The 20,931-nt window shown below is 42.1% G+C and overlaps 1 protein-coding gene across 1 annotated transcript in view; it reads right to left on the reverse strand.

Moving 5' to 3' along the window:
- Positions 1–772: 772 nt before the first annotated feature.
- LOC124288593 (fibropellin-1-like) overlaps positions 773–20,931 on the reverse strand; it is a 33,730-nt gene continuing 13,571 nt past the window's right edge. Inside the window, exons 7-10 of the mRNA XM_046725144.1 lie at positions 20,337–20,469; positions 19,431–19,593; positions 18,639–18,724; positions 773–923 (exon numbers count right to left, since the gene is read on the reverse strand). Of these exons, the coding sequence (XP_046581100.1) occupies positions 824–923; positions 18,639–18,724; positions 19,431–19,593; positions 20,337–20,469 (482 nt within the window). The 3' untranslated portion in view covers positions 773–823. The remainder of the gene's footprint in view (positions 924–18,638; positions 18,725–19,430; positions 19,594–20,336; positions 20,470–20,931) is intronic.

Genomic DNA, 20,931 nt, shown 5'->3' on the forward strand with positions numbered 1-20,931 from the left:
GAATATGAACAGGGAGCGGTACACAGATATTCTCGAGGGACATTTACTGCCATCTGCTCACGTGTTCTATGGACATTTTTGGATTTTCCAGTAGGACAACGACCCAAAACATCGTTCAAAGCATTCACAGGCCTGGTTTCGGACCCAAAATAGGACATTATTAGATCTGCCAAGCTATAGCCCTGACCTAAATCTAATAGAAAATGTTTGGGGACTTATGAAGGAAAGTGTCAATAAGAAAAATCTGACAAATATTGCTGAAATGAAACAAGAGGTGGTCCGATATTGGGACAGCATGGACCACGACTTTCTAAATTCTTTGATCAGTAGTATGCCCTGCCGCATTGAAGCCTGCATTGCTGCCCATGGTGACTTGACAAAATACTAACTGTTCACCTGTCTTTGAATCTGGAGTTATCACGGCGGGGGACACCAGCAATGGGCTTCACACATTGTGCCCATGTGGGACATCGAACCCGGGTCTTCGGAGTGACGAGCAAACGCTTTAACCACTAGGTTACCCCAGCGCCCTGCTCCCGAATCCAGGGTAAAATGATCGTCACACAACTACTGGTCGTGATTAAATGTAAGTTGTAATGTGCGATTACCATGGCAAGAGTGCGCCAGCTTTATAAAAATGATATCGACGTTCCCTTCTGACAAAATATACCTCTATTATAAACGGACGTCATTAGGGTCAATTTCAGTCAATAACTATATTCATCCCCACAACATTTTATTTTATCTTTTGTACATGTTAAACACGTCGTCCTAAAATAGAAAAAATATTTTATTTCACATAATATTACACAAAAGACAATCTTCAGATGTCTGACAAATGTCCATAGGAGGGATTGCTGAAACACATCTTGCTATCCTCGTTCATGTACCCGTACTCGCTTGCTGCAGTCCGCCGTCGTCGCCTGGAACCATCGAAACATGCATATGTATTTGTTATTGAGAGACATTGATTGGGCATGGTATGTAACACATCTTTGGCACGCAAAGGCAACGTGGGGAGAGGCGTGGGTAGTTTCGTATCCTGTGCAAAATGCTATCACATATCTTCAAAAAGAAGAAGCTCAGGGCCTATCCACAGAAAAATTGATTGTCATGTATCATGTACGTCTGAAAATGTACGGTCAAACACGTACGTCCCGATGCATCATGTCGTAGGTCGTATACTCAAGGTAGAGAAGTAGAAGGGCAAGCAACCTCAACGCAGAGAAATAAGTCGTAAGGTATGTTCTGCTTAGTGTAGAAGGTCGACATGTAGGTCAGCAGGTATAGGAGTAAGTGTAATGCTAGGGTTACACGATGTTCCCGGCGGCCATGGCAGCGGCGACACAGGGACAAAACGGGGACAAGACGGGATGGACGTGAGACAACGTCGGGGGACTGAATGAGCAAACGTCACAGTCTGTGATTGCCGAGGATGTCGTGCCAGATTTTTAAACTGTTCAAAAATTTGCCACGGCAGTCACGGTACTAACGAGAAACCTAATAGGCCGTAGGAAAACGGGGGAACGCAACAAAGCGTGACGGCACGTAATAGGCCGTAACAGAACTTGTAGACGGTCCGTAGTGGGTCCGTCGTGGGACAGGAGACATGTGTATTCCCCGGCATCTCACGGTCCTTTCAAGTTTTGTCATGTTCGGCCACGTTTGTTTGGCGTTTTCTCCCGGTTGTTTCACCCTTGCTGCCCGTTTTGTCCTGGTTCCCCCCGGCAAGCTAGGTTGTATGGAAGCCGATTCGTCCCGTTCTATCACGACGCATCTAGGCGTGTGACGGTTTACAGGGCAATAGAGAATACTACACTCGGTCTCATAACATACGAGTTATACGAAACGAGTGTCCTTCCTATGGTATCTGACCGAGCGAAAGCGAGGTCAGGAACCATAGGAAGGTCACGAGTTTCGTATAATTCGTATGTTATGAGACCGAGTGTGGTATTTTATATATTACCCACGTCTTACATGCTTTAAATTGACAAAATAGCGTATTTTTGTTATTTTTATGGCTTCAAACCGAAACCGATTTTATAAAGAGATAGCGGAAGAATGTTTTTCTGTAGTACAATATTTGCATGACGTCACACTGTAATGACGTCACAACGCCTTGCTTGTCTGCCCCTTAGTAACCGACGTCACGATGCATGTCAGTTGTCATCGCCTCGTACAGCTCCTACATTTAAACTACTCCGTAGCATCCCGTTTCTTAGTTTGCAGTTGCTTCACTCGGCTAACATCACTGGTGGAAAACTTTGCGTTTATGTTTCTCGACGCATATAATGTCTCAGTTTGACTCACAATTAAACGGCGATACGCAATGTTTACATCCCCACAATGCATATAAGTTGTAGAATGAACGAATTCACGTGTTTGTTATGAATGAACAAATATATAGCTCCGTCACAACGTGACCTAACTGAGAGCACACTCCGGCGCAGTGATGACTTAGCATAACACACTCCGGCGCAGTGATGACTTAGCATAAAACACTCCGGCGCAGTGATGACTTAGCATAACGTCACTGCCACAGGCTAATTTGCTTATCACGTGACAGGTCTTTTCTCTTGTTTGTAAACAAACGCGCATATTCATAATAAGAAGAGACCGGCCTTACGCAAGCTTTTCGGCGCTCTCTTCACAATGTTTTACTTTGTTACATGTATATTCTTCCACAACTGCGACAGTAAGATTTATGACTACATATTTAGATATCAAACTGGCTGCATCGTTTGCTCTCCGTCGGCTTCGATGACAGCACGTGGAGCCATACAAACTATGTAAACAAAGGATCGTTACGCAAATCGAAATAGTGTTACATGTTTTAGGATATTTTCTCAGTGAAACTAAACCATTCTATCAAAGATGTTTAATTATCATCCAAAACTGTGTTCCACAGGAGATATCGCTTGTGTGAGATCAAACGATATCTCCTAGGAGATATTGCTTTGACAGTAGATTTTGTACAATGCCCTGACAATGCTATGACGTCATGTACTTGATGACGTCACAATGCTATGGCATCGCTGCACTGCAAGTGTAATGGCAGTACCATGTTCAGAGATGTACATTTTTCATTGAAAATTAATGAAGAGTGATTTTGGATGATAAATAGAATCTCACCCTCGTGTCTTCTGATATCAAATATATCAACACTCGTTGATAAAGTAAAAATATCCTCGGCAAGCCTCGGATATTTGTAACTTTATCAACTCGTGTTGATATAATTGATATCAGAAGACACTTGGGTGAGATTCTCTATTTAGACGTGTAGCCTCGTCAAAAATAAAAGAGTTGAGAAATATGTACAATATATCGAATGGACGGTGCAAGATGTGACAAATCGTCACATTTTTCTGGCCTGTGGCAGAGATGCTATGCTGGCTTGCCGCATGGAACTCTGGGTAGGAGAGTGAACTGAGAGGTCATCGGTTATCCAATCAAATCGTTGGAATCTAAGGTCAGACAGACAGACAGACAGATTTTATTCAGTAATATTGGCCAACTGGCCCATGTTACAATTGTTGTTACAACACTTTTGTTATAACGTCGTAAGAAAATAGAAAAGCTATATTTAAACACTGTTTCAAACATTTTTTGAGAATACACATTTCAGAAATGTTGCTATTGCTTAAACGGTATGCCTATTTTGTGAATTAAATAAATGTATCATTTGGGATTTACATACATATTTGCCATCGAGAAATCTTAAATACTTTATTTTCAAATCATTAAATTCTGGACATTGTAGTAAAATATGAAATTCATCCTGGACTTGTCCGCTGTTACAATGGTTACATGAAGTGCGCTGTCTTTCAGCATTCTTATTTCGTCTGGTTGCATTTACATTCAAATTATGTAGAGGAATTCGGAATTTACAAAATACCTTCAGTAACGTCTTATCATGAAACAGGTATGTAATATACGCTTCAGGGTAAAATCCTAATTTTACAAGACTATAATTTCTCATAAAATGTGAAGCTTGTACAATTCCTTGCCAATTTTGGACATAAATATCAACTAATCTTTGCTTGAACACATACAAGAACAATTGTTCATCTCCAACATTTTTTGGTATAACCATACGTGTGAATACCCACAGGCAAACAGTAAGAGACGGATATCCGAAACCCAGTTCCTTTTACCTCTGTCATCCAGTTCTTTCAACATGTTATAACATTGATGTGGATATCTGTTTACACCCATTCTAACCAATTTAATCCAATATTTAACAGCTCTGTGTCTACTTAAAACAAACATATTGGTACGACCAATTTCGCCTAATATTGCCTTATTCGATGCGAATTTCCCAACACACAAGAAACGTTTGAAATAGGGTGTTTGCACCTTTTCAATACAGTCATGATATTTAAGGCCCCATATTTCCGATGCATATAACAAAATAGGTGCAATTTTACCATCGAAGATATTACATGCTGTCGAAAAAGACAAGAACTTGTTGTTATGGAACAGCCTGTATACAGGGAAAACAGCTTTAGAAGCCTACAATGCAAGAGTACGACACGCTGTTGACCAAATCAGCCTGGATGAGAAAATGATGCCTAAATATTTATAATACGATACAATTTTTAATTTTACACTTCCAAATGTCCATTGTTCATTTTTGGCAACTATTACCCCGTTTCTGAATACGACTACATTTGTCTTATCCAAATTTAATTGAAGTCCCCATTTTAAACAAAATGAATGCAGGACATTTAATTGCCTTTGCAAATTGACAACAGTATAGGTGAATAGAACAACATCATCGGCAAACAGAAGAAGCATAATATCAATTATATCCTGAGATACAAATATACCTTGGGAACATTTTTCATACAGTTCATGTACTTATTCATTTATAAAGAAAATGAAAAGAATGGGGCTGAGGATACAGCCTTGACGAACACCACTGGAGGTAGAAAAATGACTGTGTTTGGCAAGTTCCAATCTTGACAGTAGCTTTAACAGATGTATTCATATTTTCCAAAATCCGGAACATTTTGCCATGGAAACCTTACTTAATAACAAGTACAATAACTTTTCCCTGTCCACATAATCAAATGCTTTCTTGAAATCTACAAAAGCACAGTAAAAACGACCTTTCGGTTTAGACAAATATTTGGTACATAAAGCCTGCAAAATAAATTCGGTCGGAATCCAGCTTGTGCTTCTGATAGTAAATTATTTATATCTATCCATGTCCTTAAACGCCTTGAATCTCAGGTCGAGTCGTTACGACACAGGTCAACGCGATACGACATTCGTGTGACGTACGAGATTAGTATTGTAGGATATTTATACAGCGCACATATCCAGGCAGCTAGTGCTTGCTCAAGGCGCTGGTATTTTGTCCCTCGATCATTGGATGTCAGTCTCAACGGCACATCGTATTATCAATCTCAACTCCCTTGGGAGTATACAACTCTTGCAGCCACTAGGCGCACCGAGTTATTGTGGCTTTCTCATCCTAACGAGGTACCCATTCACAGCTGGGTGGACTGGAACACATAGTCACAGTACTTTGTCCAAGTTCACTGCACGTTGCTGTACCCGCAACTAGGTGTTTGCACGTATCCACGTGGCCACCATCTGGTCTTATACCAATGGATTCGTGGGTTCTTTTAAGTGCACAAGGTTGTGTACTATACACTAGGGGTTGTGACAACACTGAAAGAGTTTGCACACAAAGTTGACTCCAAGGTTTTAACACCCGGTCACGGGTGGGCTCGATCCCGACACATCAACCTCGCTGGATCAGTAAACTGGCGCCTTAGCACTGCGCCCCCAATCAAATCAACTACCCATACGTTGACCACGTGGTTAATAAAGCGAGATAAGGCACGTTGCGTTCTCTGGCATTCCCTCTCTGCAGGTGATGCTGGCCTTCTTGCTGACGCAAGGACTCGGTGTATGCCCCCAGCAAACATACAAACACAAAATCTTCTTCATCTTGGGGGTTCACGCTGCTCTTGTCTCTCAGGATACAGTGGCTGCTATTGCTTGGAAGGCCTTAGTTTTATACCGTGGGCACAACCGTGCTCCAAAGCTGGTCGGCGTCCACGTTTCATCCGTAGAAAGTCTTGACAGAACGCGCAAAACGTGTCACAACCTTGATCAAAACGTGAGAAACGCGAGGGAACCCATCAGAACGCGACATGCCGGGAGGAAACGTAATGGCATCCGTAGTGGACTGCGGGCCGAACCGTCGTGCGCCTTTGAATCATCAGCCCGTTTTCCCAACGGCCCATCACGGATACCGTGATAGACAGTGAGAAAACTTAGCAGTACCTAACAAAACTTGACTTTGGAGGAAAAAAATGGACAAAATCCCACGGCGCGCTACGTTCCGGAGAAACGGGGATGTTGTGGCTGCCGGATCAAAGTGTAACCCGAGCATAAGAATACAATATGAAAAAGTGTAAGGACAAATATTACATGTGTTACATAGGTGTGGACAAGTTAACCTTAAAAGAGAAGTAGGCAGTCGAGAATACTACAACAGTAGGTCGAAACGTATTCACTACTAGTGAGTGAGTCGTTGAGTATGGTTTTACGCCGCCTTTAGCAATACTCTAGCAACATCACGGCGGTGGACACCAGAAATGGGATTCACATCCATATACTCAACATAGAGGGGTAGCACTCCACATACAGGGGAGGTCGTCTAGTATTTCCCACATACAGGGAAGGTCGTCTAGTATTCCCCACATACAGGGAAGGTCGTCTAGTATTTCCACATACAGGGAAGGTCATGTAGTATTCCCCACATACAGGGAAGGTCGTCTAGTATTCCCCACATACAGGGAAGGTCGTCTAGTATTTCCACATACAGGGAAGGTCATCTAGTATTCCCCACATACAGGGAAGGTCGTCTAGTATTTCCCACATACAGGGAAGGTCATCTAGTATTCCCCACATACAGGGAAGGTCATCTAGTATTCCCCACATACAGGGAAGGTCATCTAGTATTTCCACATACAGGGAAGGTCATCTAGTATTCTCCACATACAGGGAAGGTCGTCTAGTATTTTCCACATCCAGGGAAGGTCGTCTAGTATTCTTGTTACCTGCAGTAGATAACTGGACTCCTGGGTGTAATATCATAGTCCTCGTTACCTGCAGTATATAACTAGATCCCTAGGTGTAATGTCATAGTCCTCGTTACCTGCAGTATATAACTGGACCCCTGGGTGTAATGTCATAGTCCACGTTACCTGCAGTATATAACTAGATCCCTAGGTGTAATGTCATAGTCCTCGTTACCTGCAGTAGATAACTGGATCCCTAGGTGTAATGTCATAGTCCACGTTACCTGCAGTAGATAACTAGATCCCTAGGTGTAATGTCATAGTCCACGTTACCTGCAGTATATAACTAGATCCCTAGGTGTAATGTCATAGTCCACGTTACCTGCAGTATATAACTGGATCCCTAGGTGTAATGTCATAGTCCACGTTACCTGCAGTAGATAACTAGATCCCTAGGTGTAATGTCATAGTCCACGTTACCTGCAGTAGATAACTAGATCCCTGGGTGTAATATCATAGTCCTCGTTACCTGCAGTAGATAACTAGATCCCTAGGTGTAATGTCATAGTCCTCGTTACCTGCAGTAGATAACTAGACCCCAGGGTGTAATGTCATAGTCCTCGTCACCTGCAGTAGATAACTAGATCCCTAGGTGTAATGTCATAGTCCTCGTTACCTGCAGTAGATAACTGGATCCCTAGGTGTAATGTCATAGTCCTCGTTACCTGCAGTAGATAACTAGATCCCTATCCCTGGGTGTAATGTCATAGTCCTCGTTACCTGCAGTAGATAACTAGATCCCTAGGGTGTAATGTCATAGTCCTCGTTACCTGCAGTAGATAACTAGATCCCTAGGTGTAATGTCATAGTCCTCGTTACCTGCAGTAGATAACTAGATCCCTAGGTGTAATGTCATAGTCCTCGTTACCTGCAGTAGATAACTAGATCCCTAGGTGTAATGTCATAGTCCTCGTTACCTGCAGTAGATAACTAGATCCCCTAGGTGTAATGTCATAGTCCTCGTTACCTGCAGTATGTAACTAGATCCCAGGGTGTAATGTCATAGTCCTCGTTACCTGCAGTAGATAACTGGACCCCTGGGTGTAATGTCATAGTCCTCGTTCACCTGCAGTAGATAACTGGATCCCCTAGGTGTAATGTCATAGTCCTCGTTACCTGCAGTAGATAACTAGATCCCTAGGTGTAATGTCATAGTCCTCGTTACCTGCAGTAGATAACTGGATCCCTAGGGTGTAATGTCATAGTCCTCGTTACCTGCAGTAGATAACTGGACCCCTAGGTGTAATGTTATAGTCCTCGTTACCTGCAGTAGATAACTAGATCCCTGGGTGTAATATCATAGTCCTCGTTACCTGCAGTAGATAACTAGATCCCTAGGTGTAATGTCATAGTCCACGTTACCTGCAGTATATAACTAGATCCCTAGGTGTAATGTCATAGTCCCACGTTACCTGCAGTAGATAACTAGATCCCTAGGTGTAATGTCATAGTCCTCGTTACCCGCAGTAGATAACTAGATCCCTAGGTGTAATGTCATAGTCCTCGTTACCTGCAGTAGATAACTAGATCCCTAGGTGTAATGTCATAGTCCTCGTTACCTGCAGTAGATAACTAGATCCCTAGGTGTAATGTCATAGTCCTCGTTACCTGCAGGTGGTAGATAACTAGATCCCTAGGTGTAATGTCATAGTCCTCGTTACCTGCAGTAGATAACTAGATCCCTAGGTGTAATGTCATAGTCCTCGTTACCTGCAGTAGATAACTAGATCCCTAGGTGTAATGTCATAGTCCTCGTTACCTGCAGTAGATAACTAGATCCCTAGGTGTAATGTCATAGTCCTCGTTACCTGCAGTAGATAACTAGATCCCTAGGTGTAATGTCATAGTCCTCGTTACCTGCAGTAGATAACTGGATCCCTAGGTGTAATGTCATAGTCCTCGTTACCTGCAGTAGATAACTAGATCCCTAGGTGTAATGTCATAGTCCTCGTTACCTGCAGTAGATAACTAGATCCCTAGGTGTAATGTCATAGTCCTCGTTACCTGCAGTAGATAACTAGATCCCTAGGTGTAATGTCATAGTCCTCGTTACCTGCAGTAGATAACTGATCCCTAGGTGTAATGTCATAGTCCTCGTTACCTGCAGTAGATAACTAGATCCCTAGGTGTAATGTCATAGTCCACGTTACCCGCAGTAGATAACTGGATCCCTAGGTGTAATGTCATAGTCCCTCGTTACCCGCAGTAGATAACTAGATCCCTAGGTGTAATGTCATAGTCCACGTTACCTGCAGTAGATAACTAGATCCCTGGGTGTAATATCATAGTCCTCGTTACCCGCAGTAGATAACCTGGATCCCTGGTGTAATGTCATAGTCCACGTTACCCGCAGTAGATAACTGGATCCCTAGGTGTAATGTCATAGTCCTCACGTTACCCGCAGTAGATAACCAGATCCCTGGGCGTAATGTCATAGTCCTCGTTACCTCGCAGTATATAACTAGATCCCCAGGTGTAATGTCATAGTCCTCGTTACCTGCAGGTAGATAACTGGATCCCGGTGTAATGTCATAGTCCCCGTTACCTGCAGTAGATAACTAGACCCCAGGGTGTAATGTTATAGTCCCTCGTTACCTGCAGTAGATGGCGCTGGATCCTAGGTGTAATGTCATAGTCCACGTTATCTGCAGTAGATAACTGGATCCCTAACGAGGAAGGTGTAATGTCATAGTCCACGTTGCCCCTGCAGTATATAACCAGATCCCTAGGTGTAATGTCATAGTCCCTCGTTACCTGCAGTAGATAACTAGACCCCAGGGTGTAATGTTATAGTCCCTCGTTACCTGCAGTAGATAACTGGATCCCTAGGGTGTAATGTCATAGTCCACGTTACCTGCAGTAGATAACTGGACCCCTGGGTGTAATGTCATAGTCCACGTTACCTGCAGTATATAACTAGATCCCTAGGTGTAATGTCATAGTCCACGTTACCTGCATCGCACATAACTAGATCCCTAGGTGTAATGTCATAGTCCACGTTATCCGCAGTAGATAACTAGATCCCTAGGTGTAATGTCATAGTCCTCGTTACCCGCAGTATATAACTACGATCCCTAGGTGTAATGTTATAGTCCACGTTACCTGCAGTAGATAACTGGATCCCTAGGGTGTAATGTCATAGTCCACGTTATCTGCAGTAGATAACTGGATCCTGGTGTGTAATGTCATAGTCCACGTTACCCGCAGTATATAACTCGGTGATCCCTAGGGTGTAACAGTACATAACTAGATCCCTAGGTGTAATGTCATAGTCCCACAGTATATCATAGTCCTTGTTACCCGCAGTAGATAACTAGATCCCTAGGTGTAATGTCATAGTCCACGTTACCTGCAGTAGATAACTGATCCCTAGGTGTAATGTCATAGTCCTCGTTACCTGCAGTAGATAACTAGATCCCTAGGTGTAATGTCATAGTCCTCGTTATCTGCTGCAGTAGATAACTGGATCCCTAGGTGTAATGTCATAGTCCACGTTACCTGCAGTATATAACTAGATCCCTAGGTGTAATGTCATAGTCCTCGTTACCTGCAGTAGATAACTGGATCCCTAGGTGTAATGTCATAGTCCACGTTACCTGCAGTAGATAACTGGATCCCCTAGGTGTAATGTCATAGTCCTCGTTACCTGCAGTAGATAACTGGATCCCTAGGTGTAATGTCATAGTCCACGTTACCTGCAGTAGATAACTGGATCCCTAGGGTGTAATGTCATAGTCCACGTTACCTGCAGTATATAACTAGATCCCCAGGTGTAATGTCATAGTAATGTTACCTGCAGTAGATAGTCCCAGGTGTAATGTTCCACTGCAGTAGCTAGATCCCTAGATAACTGGATCCCTAGGTGTAATGTCATAGTCCACGTTACCTGCAGTAGATAACTAGATCCCTAGGTGTAATGTCATAGTCCTCGTTACCTGCAGTAGATAACTAGATCCCTAGGTGTAATGTCATAGTCCACGTTACCTGCAGTAGATAACTAGATCCCTAGGTGTAATGTCATAGTCCACGTTACCTGCAGTAGATAACTAGATCCCTAGGTGTAATGTCATAGTCCACGTTACCTGCAGTAGATAACTAGATCCCTAGGTGTAATGTCATAGTCCTCGTTACCTGCAGTAGATAACTGGATCCCTAGGTGTAATGTCATAACTAGATAACTGGACCCCTAGGGTGTAATGTCATAGTCCTCGTTACCTGCAGTAGATAAGATGCAGTAGATAACTAGATCCCCATAGTCCACGTTACCTGGTATATAACTAGATCCCTAGGTGTCATGTCATAGTCCTCGTTACCTGCAGTAGATAACTAGATCCCTAGGTGTAATGTCATAGTCCTCGTTACCTGCAGTAGATAACTAGATCCCTAGGTGTAATGTCATAGTCCTCGTTACCTGCAGTAGCAGTAGATAACTACCTGCAGTAGATCCCTAGGTGTAATGTCATAGTCCTCGTTACCTGCAGTAGATAACTAGACCCCAGGGTGTAATGTCATAGTCCTCGTTACCTGCAGTAGATAACTAGATCCCTGGGTGTAATGTCATAGTCCTCGTTACCTGCAGTAGATAACTAGATCCCTAGGTGTAATGTCATAGTCCTCGTTACCTGCAGTAGATAACTAGATCCCTAGGTGTAATGTCATAGTCCTCGTTACCTGCAGTAGATAACTGGATCCCTAGGTGTAATGTCATAGTCCACGTTACCTGCAGTATATAACTAGATCCCTAGGTGTAATGTCATAGTCCTCGTTACCTGCAGTATATAACTAGATCCCTAGGTGTAATGTCATAGTCCTCGTTACCTGCAGTAGATAACTGGACCCCTGGGTGTAATGTCATAGTCCTCGTTACCTGCAGTAGATAACTGGATCCCTAGGTGTAATGTCATAGTCCTCGTTACCTGCAGTAGATAACTGGATGCCTAGGTGTAATGTCATAGTCCTCGTTACCTGCAGTAGATAACTGGACCCCTGGGTGTAATGTCATAGTCCTCGTTACCTGCAGTAGATAACTGGATCCCTAGGTGTAATGTTATAGTCCTCGTTACCTGCAGTAGATAACTGGACCCCTGGGTGTAATATCATAGTCCTCGTTACCTGCAGTAGATAACTGGATCCCTAGGTGTAATGTCATAGTCCACGTTACCTGCAGTATATAACTAGATCCCTAGGTGTAATGTCATAGTCCTCGTTACCTGCAGTATATAACTAGATCCCTAGGTGTAATGTCATAGTCCTCGTTACCTGCAGTAGATAACTAGATCCCTAGGTGTAATGTCATAGTTAGGAGATAAACCTACTGTGTGGGAAAATCAGAGGTATATAACGAAATTATAATAGCTCTAAATTTCATTTAAAACCGAACGCGTAGCGTGAGGTTTTAAATGAACAATTTAGAGCTATTATAATTTCGTTATATACCTCTGATTTTCCAACACAGTAGGTTTATCTCCATTCTACCATGACAATTTTATGAACAATTTCAGGTGGAGCTCTTTCTTTGGTTACGAGTCAATACGTGAAGCGGCCTCGCATTCCAATCTCAAGTGGTATCGCCCGAAACGGGGTGTTTGGTGGCAAACCGTCAATGACTAACAAACTCCAGATTCAGTAATAACAAATCACGTTTTGTTTTTCAATGCATCAACCACCAATCATTAACTGATAAGTTGGAAAACATATATCAAATAAGTTTAAAAGCTTGGTTCACATTTGAAAATTCCACCGTAGACCCTTTCCCCACCAGAATAGTGGCAGCAACCTCATGGCCTTGACCTTTTCTCGAAGTCATTGTTTACATTTGGAAAGATGCGACAGGAGAGCCACTGACAGTTTGCGCAAGGTTAACCTGATTGTATGACTGAGATAGTCTTTGATATCTAATTACTGGTACTGGTACAAAATTTAAGAGTAGGGGCGCTTTTGCTGTAACGAGAAGTCCGTGTTGTACCGAATTTAGATACTGTTGAATTTTGCCCCCTGTCAACTTGACGATTTCACGCACCTCTACGTCTGCGTGCGACAGCTGTGGTGACTCTTACACACTCATGTGTGTACTTTGTGCTCAAATTCGATTCTACGGATATTATTTTCTACATTTTGGAAAGTGTTTTGTGACCTAGTGGCTTCAAAGTGTAGTGAATTCAAATTGAATCGGATTCGCTGGCATGTTCGCGAGTCTGTTGACAAAGAGCCAGATTTGTGGTGATATTTCCGAAAGGATGGATCAGGACATGAGGGTGTACCTCAGGCATAAACACGGTAAGGTAATTAATTATACTTTAATAGACTACTTTAGATCAAGCAATGTAATGGATAAGAGGGATCATGACTAAGCTAAATAACTTTTTCAACGATATTATATACTTTTAGAAAAAAAATATGTTGGGCTAAACAGAACGGTTTGCAGATTCTGTTATTGTGTTTTACTACCTCTAAATTTGAAACAGTACAAATTTCAAAATATCATTTTGTTTGAATTGATAACCCAACTGTTAATTTATGTGGACGGAAGGCATTACAATTTCTTCGGCGTTCGATGTTAATGCATCCTCCGTTACCGGATCAAGATCAGTGGCGATATCGTTGACGAAAGCTGATAATAAATTTAACACGGAAATTATGTAGCAGTCTATTGCTGGATCTATTCTGACATAACATAGAATCAACGTAAACATATTTGTTTTTGCTGAATTTTTATTCGGAAAGCAGACGATGTTTTGATCTTGTTCGACTGAATATTTGTTTCCATGCTTTCGAAGTACTTTTGTATGTATAAACACCTATTGCTGTGATTTACGCAAGTAGTGAGTCGAGCCCGTCATCGCTAAATCCATCTTTAAAGACAAATGTGTAATTTCCGACAGTAAAATCGCCGTAATTTATCGGTGCATCGGTAGGTTGTTTGGTGTCCGCCATGTTAGTGGGCAGACAAAAATAGTGCATTACCGTAAACCATGTATGATTGCGCACGGAAAACAGAGACCTGTATAACGTGATTATATACCTCTGAATGACTTTAATTAACCAATCACAATCCAGTGTTTACTGAAGTCATGGTACAATCCTCGTTACCTGCAGTAGATAACTGGATCCCTAGGTGTAATGTCATAGTCCTTGTTACCTGCAGTATATAACTAGATCCCTAGGTGTAATGTCATAGTCCTCGTTACCTGCAGTAGATAACTGGATCCCTAGGTGTAATGTCATAGTCCACGTTACCTGCAGTAGATAACTAGATCCCTAGGTGTAATGTCATAGTCCTCGTTACCTGCAGTAGATAACTGGATCCCTAGGTGTAATGTCATAGTCCTCGTTACCTGCAGTAGATAACTGGATCCCTAGGTGTAATGTCATAGTCCTTGTTACCTGCAGTAGATAACTGGACCCCTGGGTGTAATGTCATAGTCCTCGTTACCTGCAGTAGATAACTGGATCCCTAGGTGTAATGTCATAGTCCTCGTTACCTGCAGTAGATAACTAGATCCCTAGGTGTAATGTCATAGTCCACGTTATCTGCAGTACATAACTAGATCCCTAGGTGTAATGTCATAGTCCACGTTACCTGCAGTATATAACTAGATCCCTAGGTGTAATGTCATAGTCCGTATTACCTGCAGTAGATAACTGGATCCCTAGGTGTAATGTCATAGTCCACGTTACCTGCAGTAGATAACTAGATCCCTAGGTGTAATGTCATAGTCCTCGTTACCTGCAGTAGATAACTAGATCCCTAGGTGTAATGTCATAGTCCTCGTTACCTGTAGTAGATAACTGGATCCCTAGGTGTAATGTCATAGTCCTCGTTACCTGCAGTAGATAACTAGATCCCTAGGTGTAATGTCATAGTCCTCGTTACCTGCAGTAGATAACTGGACCCCTAGTTGTAATGTCATAGTCCACGTTACCTGCAGTAGATAACTAGATCCCTAGGTGTAATGTCATAGTCCTCGTTACCTGCAGTAGATAACTGGATCCCTAGGTGTAATGTCATAGTCCACGTTATCTGCAGTACATAACTAGATCCCTAGGTGTAATGTCATAGTCCACGTTACCTGCAGTAGATAACTAGATCCCTAGGTGTAATGTCATAGTCCGTGTTACCTGCAGTAGATAACTGGATCCCTAGGTGTAATGTCATAGTCCACGTTACCTGCAGTAGATAACTAGATCCCTAGGTGTAATCTCATAGTCCTCGTTACCTGCAGTAGATAACTAGATCCCTAGTTGTAATGTCATAGTCCACGTTATCTGCAGTATATAACTAGATCCCTAGGTGTAATGTCATAGTCCTCGTTACCTGCAGTAGATAACTAGATCCCTAGGTGTAATGTCATAGTCCACGTTATCTGCAGTACATAACTAGATCCCTAGGTGTAATGTCATAGTCCACGTTACCTGCAGTATATAACTAGATCCCTAGGTGTAATGTCATAGTCCGTGTTACCTGCAGTAGATAACTGGATCCCTAGGTGTAATGTCATAGTCCACGTTACCTGCAGTAGATAACTAGATCCCTAGGTGTAATGTCATAGTCCTCGATACCTGCAGTAGATAACTAGATCCCTAGGTGTAATGTCATAGTCCACGTTACCTGCAGTAGATAACTAGATCCCTAGGTGTAATGTCATAGTCCTCGATACCTGCAGTAGATAACTAGATCCCTAGGTGTAATGTCATAGTCCTTGTTACCTGCAGTAGATAACTAGATCCCTAGGTGTAATGTCATAGTCCGTGTTACCTGCAGTAGATAACTGCATCCCTAGGTGTAATGTCATAGTCCTCGTTACCTGCAGTAGATAACTAGATCCCTAGGTGTAATGTCATAGTCCTCGTTACCTGCAGTAGATAACTGGATCCCTAGGTGTAATGTCATAGTCCACGTTATCTGCAGTACATAACTAGATCCCTAGGTGTAATGTCATAGTCCACGTTACCTGCAGTATATAACTAGATCCCTAGGTGTAATGTCATTGTCCGTATTACCTGCAGTAGATAACTGGATCCCTAGGTGTAATGTCATTGTCCGTATTACCTGCAGTAGATAACTGGATCCCTAGTTGTAATGTCATAGTCCACGTTACCTGCAGTATATAACTAGATCCCTAGGTGTAATGTCATAGTCCTCGTTACCTGCAGTAGATAACTAGATCCCTAGGTGTAATGTCATAGTCCACGTTACCTGCAGTATATAACTAGATCCCTAGGTGTAATGTCATAGTCCGTGTTACCTGCAGTAGATAACTGGATCCCTAGGTGTAATGTCATAGTCCACGTTACCTGCAGTAGATAACTAGATCCCTAGGTGTAATCTCATAGTCCTCGTTACCTGCAGTAGATAACTAGATCCCTAGTTGTAATGTCATAGTCCACGTTATCTGCAGTATATAACTAGATCCCTAGGTGTAATGTCATAGTCCTCGTTACCTGCAGTAGATAACTAGATCCCTAGGTGTAATGTCATAGTCCACGTTACCTGCAGTAGATAACTGGATCCCTGGGTGTAATGTCATAGTCCGTGTTATCTGCAGTAGATAACTGGATCCCTAGGTGTAATGTCATAGTCCTCGTTACCTGCAGTACATAACTAGATCCCTAGGTGTAATATCATAGTCCTCGTTACCTGCAGTACATAACTAGATCCCTAGGTGTAATGTCATAGTCCACGTTACCTGCAGTATATAACTAGATCCCTAGGTGTAATGTCATAGTCCGTGTTACCTGCAGTAGATAACTGGATCCCTAGGTGTATTGTCATAGTCCACGTTACCTGCAGTAGATAACTAGATCCCTAGGTGTAATGTCATAGTCCTCGCTACCTGCAGTAGATAACTAGATCCCTAGGTGTAATGTCATAGTCCACGTTATCTGCAGTAGATAACTAGATCCCTAGGTGTAATGTCATAGTCCGTGTTACCTGCAGTAGATTACTGCATCCCTAGGTGTAATGTCATAGTCCTCGTTACCTGCAGTAGATAACTAGATCCCTAGGTGTAATGTCATAGTCCTCGTTACCTGCAGTAGATAACTGGATCCCTAGGTGTAATGTCAAAGTCCACGTTATCTGCAGTACATAACTAGATCCCTAGGTGTAATGTCATAGTCCTCGTTACCTGCTGTAGATAACTAGATCCCTAGGTGTAATGTCATAGTCCTCGTTATCTGCAGTAGATAACTGGATCCCTGGGTGTAATGTCATAGTCCTCGTTACCTGCAGTAGATAACTGGATCCCTAGGTGTAATGTCATAGTCCTCGTTACCTGCTGTAGATAACTAGATCCCTAGGTGTAATGTCATAGTCCACGTTATCTGCAGTAGATAACTAGATCCCTAGGTGTAATGTCATAGTCCTCGTTACCTGCAGTAGATAACTAGATCCCTAGGTGTAATGTCATAGTCCACGTTACCTGCAGTAGATAACTAGATCCCTAGGTATAATGTCATAGTCCTCGTTACCTGCAGTAGATAACTGGATCCCTAGGTGTAATGTCATAGTCCACGTTACCTGCAGTAGATAACTAGATCCCTAGGTGTAATGTCATAGTCCTCGTTACCTGCAGTAGATAACTGGATCCCTGGGTGTAATGTCATAGTCCACGTTACCTGCAGTATATAACTAGATCCCTAGGTGTAATGTCATAGTCCACGTTATCTGTAGTATATAACAAGATCCCTAGGTGTAATGTCATAGTCCGTTTACCTGCAGTAGATAACTGGATCCCTAGGTGTAATGTCATAGTCCACGTTACCTGCAGTAGATAACTAGATCCCTAGGTGTAATGTCATAGTCCACGTTATCTGGAGTAGATAACTAGATCCCTAGGTGTAATGTCATAGTCCTCGTTACCTGCAGTAGATAACTGGATCCCTAGGTGTAATGTCATAGTCCTCGTTACCTGCAGTAGATAACTAGATCCCTAGGTGTAATGTCATAGTCCTCGTTACCTGCAGTATATAACTAGATCCCTAGGTGTAATGTCATAGTCCACGTTATCTGCAGTAGATAACTAGATCCCTAGGTGTAATGTCATAGTCCACGTTACCTGCAGTAGATAACTGGATCCCTAGGTGTAATGTCATAGTCCTCGTTACCTGCAGTACATAACTGGATCCCTGGGTGTAATGTCATAGTCCTCGTTACCTGCAGTAGATAACTAGATCCCTAGGTGTAATGTCATAGTCCTCGTTACCTGCAGTAGATAACTGGATCCCTGGGTGTAATGTCATCGTCCACGTTACCTGCAGTAGATAACTGGATCCCTAGGTGTAATGTCATAGTCCGTGTTACCTGCAGTAGATAACTGCCTCCCTAGGTGTAATGTCATAGTCCACGTTACCTGCAGTAGATAACTGGACCCCTGGGTGTAATGTCATAGTCCTCGTTACCTGGAGTAGATAACTGCATCACTAGGCGTAATATCATAGTCCGTGTTACCTGCAGTAGATAACTAGATCCCTAGGTGTAATGTCATAGTCCGTGTTACCTGCGGTATATAACTAGATCCCTAGGTGTAATTTCCTTACCTCCTGTAGATGATGATGATGATGATAACGATGACCGCGACTCCTATAACTCCAACTGACGTAGACACTGATATGATTACTGTCTTCTGAAATAAAGAAGCAAACATTTTTTGTAGTTTAGGCATATTCGCATATGTTGTTGTTTTCTTTCCAGGTGAACGATAAACTTGCCTTTGCATGTGTCTGTGACGCGTGCTTCTGGTCAGGTAAGATACGCCCACCTTTACGAGAACGCTCTATTTGATAGTGATACATTTAAACATGACATCTGAATCATAACACAGCCGATATTACTTCTGACATGTAAGTAGCTTTTGTCATTATATACACTTCGTGTCATAGGTAGTGCGATCTGCACAAGATCCCGCGAGGATCTTCAAGGGTCTCACCATGTTCGTATCCCATGGTGTACGACGCACTCAGCAATTTTCAAGCCATATGGCGGCGCTCTGTAAATATTTGACTCTGGACCAGACAATCCAGTGATCCTCATCATGAGCATGGGATACGATGACATGTGTCAACCAAGTCAGCGTGCCAGACACCCGAACCCGCTTGTCGCTTCCTACGACAACCATGGTTTGCTGAAGACCAATTCTAACCCGGATCTTCATTCATATATAAATGGCTTAAGAACAGGGATCTAGAGTTGTTAGGTTTAAAGGGGTTAATATTTTACAGAGCGTCCAGAAACACTGGTCATGCAGCAGGATAAACTGTTGCACCATGGCATCTTTCTGGAAATATTAACGACAGTAATTATTCGTATTGTGAAACTTCTATCACGCAGACCTTTGACGAATTGTCATCGTTTTCAGTATTTCTTGAAACAAGCTGTTTGGAAAACAGTTTCTGAAAGTCTTCTTCTTTGACTGAAGAGATTGCTTTCTGTATGTCACTGGTGGTTTCCTGGGTACTGCCACAGAGAACGCCGAAGGAGATGGCATTCTTCGCCCTGTTTAGAAATGGAAATATTTGGTTACGTTTACTTGTTGATCAAATTTCGCCAAAAGAGATAAACAATACATCCAGACCTTCGACACATTCATCGGATCAGATGTAGCCCATATAAAATATATTTTTATTCAGTCAATAAGAATCAAACACCCGTGAATACCAAGGTTGGAAAAGGCTTTAGGCAACCACGATGAATGACTAACATGATCAGGCTGCCAGACATGGTGGTTGCATGTCATCGTAACAAATTGCGTAGATCGATTCACATGTTCAAACAAACAAACAGAACTACTCAAACAATAATTACAAGTCATAAAATGAACAGATGGCCTACGAAAAACCGTCACAAAGAAGCTAACGAGAAATTCATTTTCATTCAACATGTAACAGTTAGTGCATTCTTCATAATGACATGGATTTGTCAATTTGCAAGAAACATAATCCAATACTACACATTTCATCACAAAAAAACATGCATGTATCTGATATTTGTGCTGTTTAAAATATGATATGACACATAAAATTAGTGTTTGCAAAGAAACGCAAAGTTATTAAACAAAGATATTCTCACAAATATGTTGTCAGATGATATTGAAGACACAACACATACTGTAACAGTTTCTGGTATCTAAGGAAACCAGATTTCTTTCATTTACAACCCTAAATATCCCATCCAATCAGGTCTATGCCTATTTGTCTATTACTGCACTTTCAAAAAGAAACTTTTACAAATTACGTTACGTGTGAGACTGAGGAAGGACGTGGGGGAGGTTGTGGAGGCAAATGTGATCCTTGGCGAATGTGGTTAAACTCGCAACGACATCATCGACATCTGCTGATGACAACGCCGTCTTGAAGTGGATGGTATAGATATCTGGATATAAATACAGAACGGGTATATATAATGCCATAGCCAGGGATGTGGTGTTATAAATCGTTAACACAATGGCACAAGCTAGAGATAATAAGCATGTTTACACTGCGATAGGAAAGACATTGTGACAATATATACCATACTAATGATATGACCATTCCGTAATGTTATTGAATTACTATATGTATATGTTGATAAGTTTACACAAGGTATTAAATCCGTTTCATAGTTATCTTTCTTCTTTAATACTACCTTATGATACCTTATCAATACACTCAATACAGTTTCTCAGTAGTCACTTGATGGGGTGAGTGAGTGACAAAGTTGGGTTTTAGGCCGCTTTTTACAACTATTACAGCAATAGCACGGCGGGGGACACCAGAAATGGGTAAGCGTGACAAGCTAACACTTTAAAACACACACACACACACACACGCACGCACGCACGCACGCACACACACA

Source organism: Haliotis rubra, unplaced genomic scaffold (genome assembly GCF_003918875.1).
Source record: "Haliotis rubra isolate DU_JTF1 unplaced genomic scaffold, ASM391887v1 Scf420, whole genome shotgun sequence".
Lineage (NCBI taxonomy): Eukaryota > Metazoa > Mollusca > Gastropoda > Lepetellida > Haliotidae > Haliotis > Haliotis rubra.